Source organism: Varroa destructor, unplaced genomic scaffold (assembly GCF_002443255.2).
Source record: "Varroa destructor unplaced genomic scaffold, Vdes_3.0 BEIS01000001.1, whole genome shotgun sequence".
In the NCBI taxonomy this organism is placed as follows: domain Eukaryota; kingdom Metazoa; phylum Arthropoda; class Arachnida; order Mesostigmata; family Varroidae; genus Varroa; species Varroa destructor.
In genome coordinates, this window is record NW_019211454.1 from 70,883,394 (window position 1) to 70,900,062 (window position 16,669).

At 38.8% G+C, this 16,669-nt stretch overlaps 1 protein-coding gene and 1 long non-coding RNA gene across 11 annotated transcripts in view; one reads left to right on the plus strand and one right to left on the minus strand.

The window, feature by feature from the left end:
• Positions 1-16,669, plus strand: part of LOC111243112 (cubilin-like) — a 70,691-nt gene that overhangs the window by 44,161 nt on the left and 9,861 nt on the right. For 9 of the 10 annotated variants that reach the window (XR_002670309.2, XM_086977780.1, XM_022788199.2 and 6 more), the window contains 6 exons: positions 13,789-14,049; positions 14,322-14,577; positions 14,709-14,969; positions 15,436-15,602; positions 16,148-16,336; positions 16,466-16,651. Coding sequence is in view for 9 of the 10 variants with exons in the window: in XM_086977780.1 (XP_086833906.1) it covers positions 13,789-14,049; positions 14,322-14,577; positions 14,709-14,969; positions 15,436-15,602; positions 16,148-16,336; positions 16,466-16,651 (1,320 nt within the window). In the remaining variant the exon portion in view is untranslated. Of the gene's footprint in view, positions 1-13,788; positions 14,050-14,321; positions 14,578-14,708; positions 14,970-15,435; positions 15,603-16,147; positions 16,337-16,465; positions 16,652-16,669 lie in introns of those variants that run through there. The other variant, XM_022788204.2, reaches the window with a different exon arrangement.
• On the minus strand, positions 1,525-4,546 carry LOC147759044 (uncharacterized). The gene is made up of 2 exons (XR_015319415.1): positions 2,939-4,546; positions 1,525-1,886 (listed from the first exon to the last, which is right to left on the minus strand). It is a non-coding gene; the product is annotated as an uncharacterized LOC147759044 (long non-coding RNA).

The following is a 16,669-nucleotide window of genomic DNA, read 5'->3' on the forward strand; positions in this document are numbered from 1 at the left end:
TCTACGCGTGGTATTACTGTTAAAAATTGACTTCAGACGAGTGGCCTCCAGCACAAATTGGAGTGCGTCTATATCCAGCTTGTAAACTAAAACTACCTCACGTATCCCTGACTTCAGAAGACGAAACTTCTTATTACCACCGCGCGATTATGAAGCTATCTAACGCAACCCGTTAGATATAGCCTAATATCATCATTAATCGGCCTACAGAATTATTTTGAATGTCTTCATTGAATGTTCAGGAGCTTCGTTTAATGAAGAAAGAAAAAATGAAGAAAACACGGGAAAAAATACGTTAGATAAATTGTTACCTTGACGATTTTGCGTCGGTTGAAATATAGCATTCTGCGTGATAGATATTCATGACCACATTGAGCCACTACCTCTCTGTGTGCGTGTATGTGTGATTTGATACGGAAACTCATAGATAGAAACTTGTGATATAAAAATGATTCCCTATCGTCATTTATGCCTCCCGAAAGACGCCGCCTTTAAATTCACGTCGCTTTCATTAATAGTACAAGTAAAAATTGCCCAGTCGCGTACTAGGCCTGTAAAAATCTAATATTCAAAAGGTCGTACAAATTTACGGGATTCACACATAGACGGAAATCAAATAATGCTTATCTGATGTAAATGATTCAACTACTGTTAGAATCAAGCTGAATATATGATAAGATATGACGCTTACATACTATACTTACTATAGCAAACAAACCATATATATATATATATATATATATCAGGTCTGTAATGTTAATGTTTGCTACGGCATATGTGAAGGATAACATTCTTAACTCAACTACCTTTGTAAATCCAATATTGATGTATCTGGGTACCTCGATCTATGATACATTCACACGAATGCCAACGCTTAAATTAGGAAGCAGTTGATTGAGTTCTTTCTGATCGTTGCAGTTTTTATGTTAATGTTTTTAAACAAACATTTGAAAATACAATACAGAAATCTTCAGGATCGATACATGTGTGCCTTATGCAATTCTTTAGCAGCGCGGAAAAGTACGATGTGAAAGGCTTAAACGCAACGCCTTTTGGAAATGGCCAGTTGCGTCTTGGCATACAATTATATACATTGGTGGCGAGTGAATCTTTGCATATAGTACTACACTCAAATTGATGAGGGTTTTTTTGACCGGAAGAGGACTTTCGATTATGATCATCAAGGACAAGATTTATCATTACAAACCATGCCTGTAAACCTGAAGAACCGGGTATGCGACAACAAGGTGTTACAGCTTATGGGGGCCGAGGGGTCAGTCTAACATGAAAAAGGCGTGGCTTAAAGATAATATGTTTTCCTATTTTTAAAACTAAAAGAGATACAGTTAGAAGAATACTGATAAGACATTGTAGAAAGAGCAGCGAGTGTTACGAAGGTAGCATTTGACGGCAAAACCATCACTGTGACTGATGTTCGAATGAAGAGGATACGTGAACAATGACTATATTATAGCATTTATGATCAAGTTACAACTGCAGTTAATAAAAGTGAATAGACGATACTATGATTGAAACAACTTTATTTACTCTCCGTATGACAAAATGCATATGTTTCAAAATTCAAACTTTTATATGCAATCAAGTTACAAACGGGTTAGGTTCTGAAAAAATCACAACGCTTGTTTGTATGATATCACAGTTGTCACTCATAAATAAATCATGCATAAAAGCACTGTGTAGCAAATGTTGAAACATGCTCCAGAATCTGAATTCCCTGTATAGTCACAAGGCAATTACACAGCTTCACACGTCGACAGTATATAAAAAGCGTATGGGACATGTGACGAAAACAGGCACACAAAGTCACAGAGATGAGGAAAATCTCAACTAGACTCCCCCTATTTTTCTCGCTTCAAAAATGAATTCTGAAATTCAAAAAAAAAATATAGCATGACTGCTCTATAACTTATCAACTACTGTTATAAGTTTTCAGGGCTTAGTGCTACACGTCGAGCTCTAGCAGAGGAATGATCCTTACGATCCGAGTCTTAATGATCTCTAACAGTCAACAGGCGTATAGAATACCCGAGATAAAAGAAAAAACCATTCATCCACTGAACTTTATGGGTTTATATGCTCAAAAAACCATTTTCATTCACTTAGCTAAGGAATTGGGGCAGGCGTAAGCGCGCAAAGCCCAACGCTATAGAATCTAACGTTCACTAATGTACGTTAAATAGCATTTCTCAGAATTCACTTCGCTTTCTGTCGAAATATAAACATCGTATATACCTATGCACGCTTATGGACGTGTTTATTCGTCACTTAATATGAAATCGGTTTCTGGTAGATGGTCCGATACCTTAATGACCACCAAACGACGGCCCATTTAAGAATGTCTTACTGCCCCCTCCGCCCCCCAAGGTTGCGGTAACTCCCGTAGCTGTCATAGCAGTTAGATCTCCTTAACCAGAGAGCACAGCTCTATGCAACCGTAGATCATATCTTAGGTTTCTGGTCAATTTGTGAAAGTTTTACGTTATTGTTAGTTCTCGTATAAGGCTTATGGAGTAGTCTGAACAGCGATGCGGCTGATGAAAAGTTGCCTCCACTAAATTCTGAACGGTGCTCAATTTCTATATCTCGCTAGTCGATTTTTAACGTCATTGCTTTTGCAACCGGTTTCGAGAAAAGACAATCAATTATTGTTATACTGCCAGCGCTTCGAGCTTTCTAATTCAAAATGGTTTGCTTCTTAGCCATTTTTGCCTACGTCGCATGTAAATGATACTCATTTTCGCTACGCATTGGCTAAAAAGGACCATTATAGGTTTTGCACAGTTCAAGCAACGTGCTACGGCAGTAACTGCTACTGCGGTTGTCCCATAGTTACTGCTGGCCATTTCTGCACTATCCATTAGTTCGCCGTATCTAATACTCTAGCCTTTACGTATGCATATATATCTATATATAATACCTTTTGGACGTCGTTCTTCCACAGGTTTGCTATCGTTGATCTTTTACTTTATCTGAAGTCTGTTGTTGTTGTATCTGTACCACTCAACCAATAACAGCACAAGCAATGGAGGAAAGAGCACCTCGACGTGACGCGTCCATCCCTCTGCGTCCCGACGCGAACATGTGTCTATACAACTATCGTAAGCGTTCGAGTCGGATGACCGTTGAGCATTCATTCATTTATTCTTCTTATCTTATTTAGCTCTGTCGTCTCTTTTGTTCTGTTCTCTAGAAAGAAGGTGGCGACGCTGATGGTGGAGTAGTGGACTTTAGAAATAGCACCCGTACGCGTTAAGCGCTATTACTGAAGTGGTCAAGCGTTAGCACAAACTAATGTATATATAAGTAAGGCATTGCGAACCAACAACAACGCCAACAAATGTACCGAACGCGCCCTGTCGCCAGTGCTGCCGCCGTTACCAAAGTACCTTTACAGAAAATGTCGACAACACATGACACCGCGCGTCACGGCGACGCTGCTCCTCACAAGCAGCAGTTGACGTGTTGTTATCGGCGTCACCATTGCTTTATTTTAGCGCGCCGTGAGAAAGCCGGACACAACTGGGCAAAGTCGAAAATTCGTTGGATCGGATTGGTTCAGATCTCTATTAGCTTTCTGGCCTTTTGCTTCTTTTATCCTTTTGTGGTCCGCGGCAGAGGTGGACGCGTACAGTTTACGCGGTATAGTACACACACAACTCGCAACGAGCGAAACAAACTTGAGCTTGCTGATTCACTTCTCCTTTACCGACACGGCAACTACTGATAGTAGCACTAGGAAAAAAAATAAAATTCTATAGTACCATTGGATTTACACAATTACTGCGTTTGTTTACACGGATACTGCGCTAGTTTTTCGGTCGCTCGCGTTCTCGTCTTTTGCTGATCTCATGCTATCAGCTACAACGGTGTAATCGAGGCTGTGGCCGACTGTTTTGGCCCTGTTAAGCTGTGCAGGATGAAATGTCATCGCGTGACCGACGAACGCGTATCGGATCAAAGTATCGACTAGTGTTTGTTACCTTCTGGGTAGGGAGTGAAGAGGTGTATTAACCACAGATCGTTACATTTACTCATACTAAGATTAGCAAATGCTGTAGAGCTATACTACTGCTTGAATAGAAGCCATACGAAATCTGGCTCAAACCGCCGGTGTCCCTGATTCGGCTCGTCGACACGTACCTAAAGTTATTCTTCGAATAATTACAATTGTTGCAAAAGTGAAAATAATCACTAGATTATTGGGTCCGGATCCTGCGCGATCCTTTTGCTCTAGGCCTATCTAAGCACCAGTCGCGCTGTATGTGACCACGACTTGCGGGCATGAAGACGACGAGTGCCGTCTCCAAGAACATGCTGCCGTAGAGCGTCAGTCGAGCGATCTCGATATTTACTTGCCCGTGAATGAAAATGAAGATTGCTTTCTATCCTTCTATAATCAATCCATCTATATAATTAATCGTTATATTGTGAAGTAGAGAATATTCCTTGGGCGCCGACTCGAGCAACTAGAGATTGTTGTTTGGTAAATAACTATGTCTCCAGCGTCGAAGGCAATTCTGTCTGGTTAGCTAGATAAAACGAAATGCGTTCATTCACAATGCGCGTGCAACGATCGGGTCACCGCTCAAAACTTTCGCGACCTGAAATTGTACTTAAATTTAGGTTTGTGTACTATCGTTACGTTTGTAACAACAACAACAACAACAACAATAATAATAACGGCAGCCGCAATGACACGGCCTAACAAGTCGGAAAAACGCGAGAGAGAAAGGGCAGGCCTTCTCGTTGTTTGATCGGACAGACTCAGAGAATACTTGAATGGGTTGTTCAAGATTTCTTCGTAAGAAATTCTTGGCGTACGTTAGAGGATAGGCGGACACTTTTGAAAATGTTAGATAAACGTATTCTGTTTGCTAATATAATACTGCCTAGCTTTAAATAACAGTAATCTATCTCACTGATAAAGGATCATCAAATCAATATATGCCGGAAGCGCCAACGAGGAAGTTGAAGGAAGGCCAACAAAAAAACTAGTCATGTAAATTTCGCACGTGACTGTCGCCGCAATGGTTCGAAGGTTTGCCAAGCCCAGAGATTTAATTGAGGAACTTAAAACAACGCAAATTAATGTTTTAATAAACAGGCACCTGTCACGCAGACACTTAATTTATTTTTCTATTTTTTTATGATATATATTTATTATAAAAACATATTGCTCGTATATATATCTTTTGTAATATTTCACGTTTCGTTGAAGTTAAACTGAAAAAATTTAACACTGAATCTACTACTACCGGTCACTTTCCACCGTTTGAATTTTTTTACAGCTTCACAAGCTATACACAAGGCTTCACAAGGCTATACAAGCTATCACCTCATCAAAGATCAACGTTTAAGCATAAAAAAACAATAACTTCTTTCAATGATCAATCATTCTGGTCGAGTACAGTACGAATAGGTATACAAATAAAGTCAACAGGTTTGATGTTAAAAAACCTATAGATATTCCACTAAACTTTTTGCGCCTTCATAAACAGTCTACCGCTCATTTTGAACTTAAAGTATATTTTTACTTGCAAGACTTCACCCAGCTGAGCACATAAAGATTAAAGAGCATAAACTATTCCACTTTGTTGGAAGAGCATTAGCGTTTGTTGTAAAGACTATTATGTTTTCATTGAGGTCATTCCAAAATACCTATTTGCAAAAGACAGATAATCTGCATTGTGGCCGAGGTTAACCCATACGATCCTTCAAAGTATCTTGCCATATAAACAAAAATCTTTTAAGACATTAACAATTATATCTTCAGATTATTAAGGCTGTTCCAAGTGGATCTTGGAACTTCATTGTTTAATTTTCAGCAAATATGTTTTAACAATTCGAGTGCCAACATCACTTGACGTTCGAGCCTTCTCGATATTGCCACCGAACTCGATCTCTCTCCAGGGCAACGTCTTTCTCTAGTCCGGTACCTCTCTGGCTGATAGTAAAGATTGAAGCCTGTTTGATCTATGGCGGCCGTACTCTCCAGACAGGTCGTTTGCTAATTAAAGTTCCGCAAATTGTACGTGGAATACACCAGACACATTTGCAACTGCCTTAGATCAATGAACGAGGGATCCATCTTATACACAAGTTTCACATTTTCAGTTTTTAGACTTCAAGCTCTGCATGAAAAGCCTTTTCGATTGCAGCAGTGCGTTCTTGTCCTTCGAATCTTAACATTCGGCCATCCCCTCGCTGGTCTTCAATACTTCAGTCTTCGTTCTTGAAACGTTCGCACCATTGACGCGCTATGCACCAGCTTAAAACCTTTTTGTCTCCTATTTTCACCATTATTCGACGGATTTCTACAGCACTGTAATTTCCGAAGAACTACTAAGAAACTACTGAGCCTTGCTCTTCGAGACTGAAGGACGTGTTTCCTTCTTAAGCCTGTTTCTTTTGAAGTAGACCCACCAGTCTTTAGTCATTCAGCGGTCCTGTAAAAATTTGTCTACTTTGCTGGCAACAGTTTAATGTTATAAAATTACATTGATGCTGTATACTGTGAGCGTCACGCACGATAATAAAAAGTAACAACTATTTCTATTACTTAGATAGAACATTTATCAGTCAGCGCTATGTAGTTCCAGTTTGTTTATTTACTTGTCTTCTTGCGGGCTAAGCGGACTGCATTCATTGCCACAGGGCGACAAAAAACACTGGCGAGCCACAGTTGGCCACTTAACAAATCAAAGAATGGATGGAATGACCGTGGCGGTCGACGGGACATAGAACTCTTTTATCGCTGCGGCGCTTCCTGGCTTCGGTGACGTGATGCCGACCGGCATCGTTGTGCTTTCCTCTAATTCTGTACGAGAGCTGCGTTTAACGCTTATACATCACAAGGCAGTAGCATTGTAGAAATGTCCAACAACCCGCTTTAACTGAGAGAACAGAGGATTGTCTAATTAGGCGCATTAAAATTGCAAAATGCGATGATTTTTATGTAATTATGTTATTTATTAAACAGCAGATGATGGGGTGGCGAACGAACTCTGGCAACTTAAACTAAATTAAGGGATTTCTTATTTTTGAAAAAGTTTGCTAGAACAAAGACATCTAATTCGTCTGCTTATAATAGTTGGGCAAAAAAGTTGCAAAATCTTACACTTGAAGATGTTGTTTTCAATAAATAATGCATTTGTTTAACAGTTATGTGAAAAAAAAAAAAAAAAAGAGCCGGACGAAATAAATATTTCTTCTCAAGATGCTTTAGCTGCCTCTTATTCAGTCTTTGATTTTGGTAAGTGCTATACTAGTATTTTTTTTTTTATTTGGGCCGAAATTATCACTAGCGCAGGCTTGTGACCCCCACAAGCCATGTATGATCGTGTACCGAGGAAATACTGGCGGTGAGAGGTTTGACTCTTTTGGAAAAATACTATTGCGTTTTTAATCTATGTATTTCTCAATTTGCCTGTGTACGAATCAAAGCACTGTGTACTATTACATCATGAACAGAATTAGATGTACAAGTTAGGTAAGACTGGCTCGTTTGTATAGTTTATAGCACGTAGATGTAATGTTGTGTGAATGGATACATGCCTACGGCTATATAAGCGCAGAATAACCGCGTAAAGCTAAACGAGTTTGCTTAATTTTAATGGCACCTGAAAACTAAGTACTGGTATAGTTGAAATTAGAAATGGTTCGATGATTGGCAGCCGTGTCAGAACTTGTTTTGCCGCTAGGGGTAGGCTGGTCGGACGTAGTAGTAGTAGTAGTAGTAGTAGTAGTAGTAGTAGTAGTAGTAGTAGTAGTAGTAGTAGTAGTAGTAGTAGTAGTAGTAGTAGTAGTAGTAGTAGTAGTAGTAGTAGTAGTAGTAGTAGTAGTAGTAGTAGTAGTAGTAGTAGTAGTAGTAGTAGTAGTAGTAGTAGTAGTAGTAGTAGTAGTAGTAGTAGTAGTAGTAGTAGTAGTAGTAGTAGTAGTAGTAGTAGTAGTAGTAGTAGTAGTAGTAGTAGTAGTAGTAGTAGTAGTAGTAGTAGTAGTAGTAGTAGTAGTAGTAGTAGTAGTAGTAGTAGTAGTAGTAGTAGTAGTAGTAGTAGTAGTAGTAGTAGTAGTAGTAGTAGTAGTAGTAGTAGTAGTAGTAGTAGTAGTAGTAGTAGTAGTAGTAGTAGTAGTAGTAGTAGTAGTAGTAGTAGTAGTAGTAGTAGTAGTAGTAGTAGTAGTAGTAGTAGTAGTAGTAGTAGTAGTAGTAGTAGTAGTAGTAGTAGTAGTAGTAGTAGTAGTAGTAGTAGTAGTAGTAGTAGTAGTAGTAGTAGTAGTAGTAGTAGTAGTAGTAGTAGTAGTAGTAGTAGTAGTAGTAGTAGTAGTAGTAGTAGTAGTAGTAGTAGTAGTAGTAGTAGTAGTAGTAGTAGTAGTAGTAGTAGTAGTAGTAGTAGTAGTAGTAGTAGTAGTAGTAGTAGTAGTAGTAGTAGTAGTAGTAGTAGTAGTAGTAGTAGTAGTAGTAGTAGTAGTAGTAGTAGTAGTAGTAGTAGTAGTAGTAGTAGTAGTAGTAGTAGTAGTAGTAGTAGTAGTAGTAGTAGTAGTAGTAGTAGTAGTAGTAGTAGTAGTAGTAGTAGTAGTAGTAGTAGTAGTAGTAGTAGTAGTAGTAGTAGTAGTAGTAGTAGTAGTAGTAGTAGTAGTAGTAGTAGTAGTAGTAGTAGTAGTAGTAGTAGTAGTAGTAGTAGTAGTAGTAGTAGTAGTAGTAGTAGTAGTAGTAGTAGTAGTAGTAGTAGTAGTAGTAGTAGTAGTAGTAGTAGTAGTAGTAGTAGTAGTAGTAGTAGTAGTAGTAGTAGTAGTAGTAGTAGTAGTAGTAGTAGTAGTAGTAGTAGTAGTAGTAGTAGTAGTAGTAGTAGTAGTAGTAGTAGTAGTAGTAGTAGTAGTAGTAGTATAGTAGTAGTAGTAGTAGTAGTAGTAGTAGTAGTAGTAGTAGTAGTAGTAGTAGTAGTAGTAGTAGTAGTAGTAGTAGTAGTAGTAGTAGTAGTAGTAGTAGTAGTAGTAGTAGTAGTAGTAGTAGTAGTAGTAGTAGTAGTAGTAGTAGTAGTAGTAGTAGTAGTAGTAGTAGTAGTAGTAGTAGTAGTAGTAGTAGTAGTAGTAGTAGTAGTAGTAGTAGTAGTAGTAGTAGTAGTAGTAGTAGTAGTAGTAGTAGTAGTAGTAGTAGTAGTAGTAGTAGTAGTAGTAGTAGTAGTAGTAGTAGTAGTAGTAGTAGTAGTAGTAGTAGTAGTAGTAGTAGTATAGTAGTAGTAGTAGTAGTAGTAGTAGTAGTAGTAGTAGTAGTAGTAGTAGTAGTAGTAGTAGTAGTAGTAGTAGTAGTAGTAGTAGTAGTAGTAGTAGTAGTAGTAGTAGTAGTAGTAGTAGTAGTAGTAGTAGTAGTAGTAGTAGTAGTAGTAGTAGTAGTAGTAGTAGTAGTAGTAGTAGTAGTAGTAGTAGTAGTAGTAGTAGTAGTAGTAGTAGTAGTAGTAGTAGTAGTAGTAGTAGTAGTAGTAGTAGTAGTAGTAGTAGTAGTAGTAGTAGTAGTAGTAGTAGTAGTAGTAGTAGTAGTAGTAGTAGTAGTAGTAGTAGTAGTAGTAGTAGTAGTAGTAGTAGTAGTAGTAGTAGTAGTAGTAGTAGTAGTAGTAGTAGTAGTAGTAGTAGTAGTATAGTAGTAGTAGTAGTAGTAGTAGTAGTAGTAGTAGTAGTAGTAGTAGTAGTAGTAGTAGTAGTAGTAGTAGTAGTAGTAGTAGTAGTAGTAGTAGTAGTAGTAGTAGTAAGTAGTAGTAGTAGTAGTAGTAGTAGTAGTAGTAGTAGTAGTAGTAGTAGTAGTAGTAGTAGTAGTAGTAGTAGTAGTAGTAGTAGTAGTAGTAGTAGTAGTAGTAGTAGTAGTATAGTAGTAGTAGTAGTAGTAGTAGTAGTAGTAGTAGTAGTAGTAGTAGTAGTAGTAGTAGTAGTAGTAGTAGTAGTAGTAGTAGTAGTAGTAGTAGTAGTAGTAGTAGTAGTAGTAGTAGTAGTAGTAGTAGTAGTAGTAGTAGTAGTAGTAGTAGTAGTAGTAGTAGTAGTAGTAGTAGTAGTAGTAGTAGTAGTAGTAGTAGTAGTAGTAGTAGTAGTAGTAGTAGTAGTAGTAGTAGTAGTAGTAGTAGTAGTAGTAGTAGTAGTAGTAGTAGTAGTAGTAGTAGTAGTAGTAGTAGTAGTAGTAGTAGTAGTAGTAGTAGTAGTAGTAGTAGTAGTAGTAGTAGTAGTAGTAGTAGTAGTAGTAGTAGTAGTAGTAGTAGTAGTAGTAGTAGTAGTAGTAGTAGTAGTAGTAGTAGTAGTAGTAGTAGTAGTAGTAGTAGTAGTAGTAGTAGTAGTAGTAGTAGTAGTAGTAGTAGTAGTAGTAGTAGTAGTAGTAGTAGTAGTAGTAGTAGTAGTAGTAGTAGTAGTAGTAGTAGTAGTAGTAGTAGTAGTAGTAGTAGTAGTAGTAGTAGTAGTAGTAGTAGTAGTAGTAGTAGTAGTAGTAGTAGTAGTAGTAGTAGTAGTAGTAGTAGTAGTAGTAGTAGTAGTAGTAGTAGTAGTAGTAGTAGTAGTAGTAGTAGTAGTAGTAGTAGTAGTAGTAGTAGTAGTAGTAGTAGTAGTAGTAGTAGTAGTAGTAGTAGTAGTAGTAGTAGTAGTAGTAGTAGTAGTAGTAGTAGTAGTAGTAGTAGTAGTAGTAGTAGTAGTAGTAGTAGTAGTAGTAGTAGTAGTAGTAGTAGTAGTAGTAGTAGTAGTAGTAGTAGTAGTAGTAGTAGTAGTAGTAGTAGTAGTAGTAGTAGTAGTAGTAGTAGTAGTAGTAGTAGTAGTAGTAGTAGTAGTAGTAGTAGTAGTAGTAGTAGTAGTAGTAGTAGTAGTAGTACTACGCTTCGCTATGCATCTATATATGACCTGTTATTCAGGCCAGTCTGGGTTAAGGCAATCCTGACTAGTTATCAGCAACCCGCAGTGGGCCAATGCAGCCCAACGTTTCACCAAGCGCTATCACTAGCCTTATAGTTTAATTTGCCACGTATATTAATACAGTTGTAGAATAGCGAACCATACGGGACGTAACAAGACTATAGCGAGTACGGACATTGTAGATAGCAGGCATCTCGCATCAACTAGTAGCATCCTTAACAGAAGTCAGCAAGGAATAACTGACTTTTACAATCCAATTCCATGGTGCAGTTCGTATTGATGTTTGGCTTTGTTTGACGAAATTACAACTGACCTTTTTTTCTGCTATCTTTATCGAAGTTTAATTAATAAGAATCAGCTTATTTTTTAAAAATTAAACATTGACACCCATGAGCACGCTGGGGGCTGTGTGCGGCAAAATGATGAGAGGCTACCTTTGCAATCAGATACCGCCGATGCTAATTTTATATAGAGATTGAAAAAACGAAGTTATCTCATACCACAACTTAGCTTAGTGGCCATAGGGATCTACGTTAAGTTGAATTAATAACGCACCTATCTTTGCGATCGTTATCCCCTTTCTTTGAGGGAAATTTTGATGGTCTTATGTAGCATAACATATCGCTCAGGTAAAACAATACTGCTGACATGTGCATTTCATTAAAAATAAGCACGATCATAAATCAGAATTTGCCATGAGTAATTGTTTACACCAGAATCATGCATAGCCATGAACTTCAATGTGGGGAAGCTGGCTTGAAAAGACAGGTACTCTTCCTCTTCACTTCTCCACAATGCAACTTGTAGATGTGGCTTCACGCTACGCTGTTCAACCTATGGCAGACGAACCATTATCTTTGACCTCCTTAACTTGGCAGTATATGATTATGAAGCACCGTCCTTTTTAGCCATAATCACAACTCTTTCTCGGAAAAAAAAACTAGAAAGCATTTTCTGTTTAACTTTGTTAAATGACTGACCTTTTTGTACGGAATCATTAGCGACCCGTATAGCTTCACCTTTGCCTCGTATAACTTCATGTACTGACGCTAACAAAGAAGGACTGTTCAAGCAGTATTTTCTCGAAAATGCGTCAGTTCTAGTGGGCCCGTTTAGGTTCCTTTAGCAAACATACTAAGATGTTCTTTATCTCCCGTGACCGTATCAGTCGTTCTCAACAATAGCGTCGAGTAAAGCCTATATTCAATGTACAGTGTATATGAATATTATAGAGAGACACTGACTTTAGGTCTGGCATTTCATTTAATAGGCCTGACTTGTCTGAAAGCAATTTTGTCTAATGTAAAATTCTCTATCTCAGCTAGACGTCTCTAGATGTGCAGTCCATTCGTCAGTTAAACTATGAGATCTTAGCTTTGATCGATTTGCGGATATCGAAATAGCGAAAAGGGCCACTGCCAAGTTACGTGTATTAAAAATCAGCTCAGTGGGTACTCTTCTTAATTTTAGCACCTAATCTCATCTATAGCAAAAAGAGACGGTTCAGATTTGTTAGTGCATATATAGCGTGCTTGCGTTAATCTAAAAAACGTAGTATAAAGTAACATATAGCTCCAGCCTCCTATATCGGAGGATGGGGCTATATATAACGCCGTGAAAATTGTGATTTGTTGTTGATGACGTTCTTCTGCGCAGGGTGAAGCCATATTTTGAATGGGCCAAATACTGCCCATGAGTGCCGTGAGCCGCACCCCACTCACACGAAGAGTGAAGAAAAATAGCAACAACCTGGGCTTCATTCGCAAAACTCCACTGAAGCCTGGAAAACTATCATGGTTACGTATGATCCTAATACAAATAATTATCCATGGTAAATCCTAATACATGATGATGGTGATTATGCGCAATGTGGTGCATATGTCAATGGTTTCGCAGTATACAAATGCTGCCTTATGTCAATAAAGGCGTCAGCGTTGGAAAGCATTCATACCGTTGCGTACGTTCATACGTAGCATTCATACGTAGTTCAACAAAGGCGGAGATACGGTCGCTTAATTTTACTTATCATCTGTATATGTACGCGGATTTTTGCTGAGCCCTGTGGCCACTTTGTTGGATTTCTCTGTCGAGTTTGCATCGACGATATTCTGTTTTAAGTACGCGTGAGACGTAATGACGTATATGGCTTCATCTTGTCCTGCACCCCACGGTCCAATGGATAGATTGCTAATAAACATAACTTTTTCGTTTGCCCTAGAAAATATCATTTTAGAACAGGCTGAATCGCGACGGCAAACCAAACTGCTGTTTTATCGTCTAACAAAAGTTCGATCAAATGCAAAAATACTCAGCTGTTCCATATGGGCCTACTTTTTGAAATTTATTTAATGAAAATATCCAGTAACACGAATTTCCATGCGCATCGAAAAGAATTAGAAAAATTCAATGGGGGCAAAATTTAAAATGTGCATTTTTTCGCTAGAACAAAAATCGCACTGGCCTCTACAGCCCCCATTTCATATGGTCTTGCCATCCTAGATATACACATACATTGTGCGACAATGCAGAGGTAAAAATTAGAATTGTGGATGTTTCTGCCATTACTAGCTTCTAAGTTCTGAAAAATGCTACAGTTAGTCACTAGATTTGCTCCCGCAGTGCTCACACCGAACAAAATCGTACCATCGTACCAAGATGGTATCGTTCGAATCGTTGACGCCGATCTATTCGGGACCTAGTCGATGTCTATAGAAATACTATGAGGCGACGAATTATTTTCCCTTTTCGCTATCAAAGCCAACAGACGTTTTTATTGAACTCAAATCGAAAACGAAGAACACTACGTTAATCTAATAAAAGCTTCGACGAGAAAATGTTAAACAGAAACAACGGTATAATTGTGTTTTTGCGCGGATGCGTTTCTCTGTGAAGTGCCCAGTCGGTTTATTCCGCAGGGAGTATGCGACTACTGCCTCGAGGAGGGAAGCGGTAATCTGACATCAAATAACTATCCGCTTAAGTATCCTGCCAATCATGACTGCATATTCAGGATAAAAAAAGCACACAAGAATGTCTGCGCGGTTCGACTTACATTCCATGATTTCGATGTCGAACATTCTGCACAATGTCGTAAAGACAAGCTGATCGTCGACGGCGTCAACTATTGCGGCGATGCCTGGAAAGGCAATACTAGTAAGTTGGCTATCTGTTCATTTTCTGTGACCTTGCAATCTATCACAGATAGCTCTGTTCTCCCCGTAATAATATAACGTGTAGAACTCTAAGTAAATATGACTAACTGTCTCTCCTTCTGAAAGCTCACACGTGACTGGGGCCGATACGTAAAAGTAAAACGCAATTATCGATTGATTTCCTTACGGCGAAATTAATGTAGTGTTTTGAAGCAATTTTCGCACCGCTTCAATAATTAATCACTGCTTCGCTAACCCTATTTGTGATTTCAGAAATAGTTCAGTTTTGGAAACGTGATGAGGTCCGACTTAATTTTGTCACAGACAACAGCGGCGCTGGTCGAGGTTTCTGGATTGAGGCTGAACCAGTGTCGTGCGTCGATGGTCGCGCCACCGGCGGAAGAGCTTTTCAACCGCACGAGTGTGAAGAGGTCTTCCGAAACAAGGAGTTCACTATACAGACGGACGATGACTGCACATACTATATTCGTAAAGCCCCTCACAGCGGGGCCTGTGGCATACAGTTTAGGTAAGTTGCACAAAATTAGCTGGCCGGTGTAAAGAAGTGATCGGTCTTCGCTACGATATTTCGGCGGAATGACATCGTAGCTTGCGTTAGCAGCATAAACTTAGCCTTACACATTTCTACTTACATTACAGAGTGGCAAATATTGGCATGAACTGCGACCACGACTATCTGAGTATCGATGGCGGCCGCGACAAACTGTGTTACTCAAAGACGGTACCTTTTGATGGTGACTTGATGGTGCTATCTACGAAGGGGCATCCGGGTCGAGGCAAAATTCGCGTGCGGCAAACCAACGATTGCCCGCTCGCCCCACCGCCCCTATGCGATATCTGCACTGAAAGAATCTCTGACGATCTCACCTCGTATGGCTATGCTGTCAGTCAGTATTATCGGTGAGTAGTTTTCCCTGTTTCATCTAAGATTAACGCCGATGAAATACTCCCAGTGATGTAGCGCTAACTAAATAAACTTTTTGTCGTCTATGGTATTGCACTGTTCGATTTATTTCAATCCGTGAAAGCTTTTATAATATCTGAGATTGATTCAAATATTGTTTGAATACTATGTGTATAACTTTATTCTTCTAACTAAAACGCTATATGTGTAGTAAATAAACGGTAACGTTTAATGGTAAATGGCTTATGGATGAGCTCTCCATAGGATAGTTTCACTCGTCAGTCAGGATTTGTTTGGACAATATATTCTCAGAAGAAAACAAGCATGTTAACATAATTTTCGATCACTTGAAGGTTTTTTTATTTCACAATGTTTGATCTTCTTGGTTCACTAAAGGATATGCCATGTCGCCGTAAAGAATTACCAGAAAAACCTGTAAGCTAACGAGCTTAATAATTGCAGAAACAACCTGCTGTGTAAAGTGACGATCTCGAGGCCGTCAAACATGTTTTGTTCTGTTAAGATGTTCTTCAAGGACTTTGATGTTGAAGAAAGTTTAAAGTGTGACAAGGACTTTCTACTTATTGGAGATCAGCGCCATTGTGGAAACGAGCTTTATGGACAATCACGTAAGCGCAAGTTTGCACAACTTAATGCCACTGTTTCCTAATACATGTAGGCTATATTACGTTAAACGATAGACGTAACTCTTAATTTTACGTTTATACTTAGAATTAATGTGAACTATGCTAATGATACTTTTTTATCGAAATACTTAAATGGCGACATTGAAGGTAACAATAAGATAGGATTGCTATTCGGTCCGGTTCTACTGTTGTTTTTATCAGGACCCAATTTCTGTATCAACACCTCTGCCACAGTAAACTAACTGGGCTTATTGCCTGTAACGTGATAGAAATTTCATTGAGATAAAATCGCCTATTTGGGCAGAACGTTATTACATAGCAGAATCAAAATCGAGAATGGCGTGCGTACCCGATTTTCACACGCCACGTTATGTTGGTTCTCTTCCGCTAAAAACTAAATTACGAAACCTTGATTTCTCAATGCGGTATTTCGATTTGTCAACTGTACTAGCCATTGATGTATATACTAGTAGGATCATGGTAATCGATTAACATCATTTGTTCCGTAAAAAAAATACTGTCTTTAGGTGTTCTCGAGTATAACAACGAGGGCAATGTCGAATTAGTGTTCCGTTCAGACGGGCAAAATTCTGGCAGGGGGTTTCATCTACGCTTCCAGCAGCTGGCGTGCACATCGCTCTCAAATCAACCGACGCCCAAAGTGCACCGGTGCACCCAGACATTTATGTCAAGGGAATTTACCATACAGTCACCAGGTAGGCTTCGATATGGAAATGAATCCAGGAGATAACAACACGATCAAAAATGAAGGTATTTTCGTGTTAGCGCATAATGCGCTGCGTCCGATTTGGAACGATTTCAACATGGATGTATCTTCTTTGTAGGATTCCCTCAAAGCCACCCTGACAACTCCGAGTGCAAATATACGGTGATTCGGGCCGGTCCTGATATCTGTTATTTGGAACTTTCATACGATTCGTTTAATCTTGAAGAATCAATAGACTGTTCTAGAAACTACCTAGAAATTGGCGGAGAAAAACACTGCGGAAGTTTGCCCAGTGACCACATGCGTAAGCGTGAATTTTCAT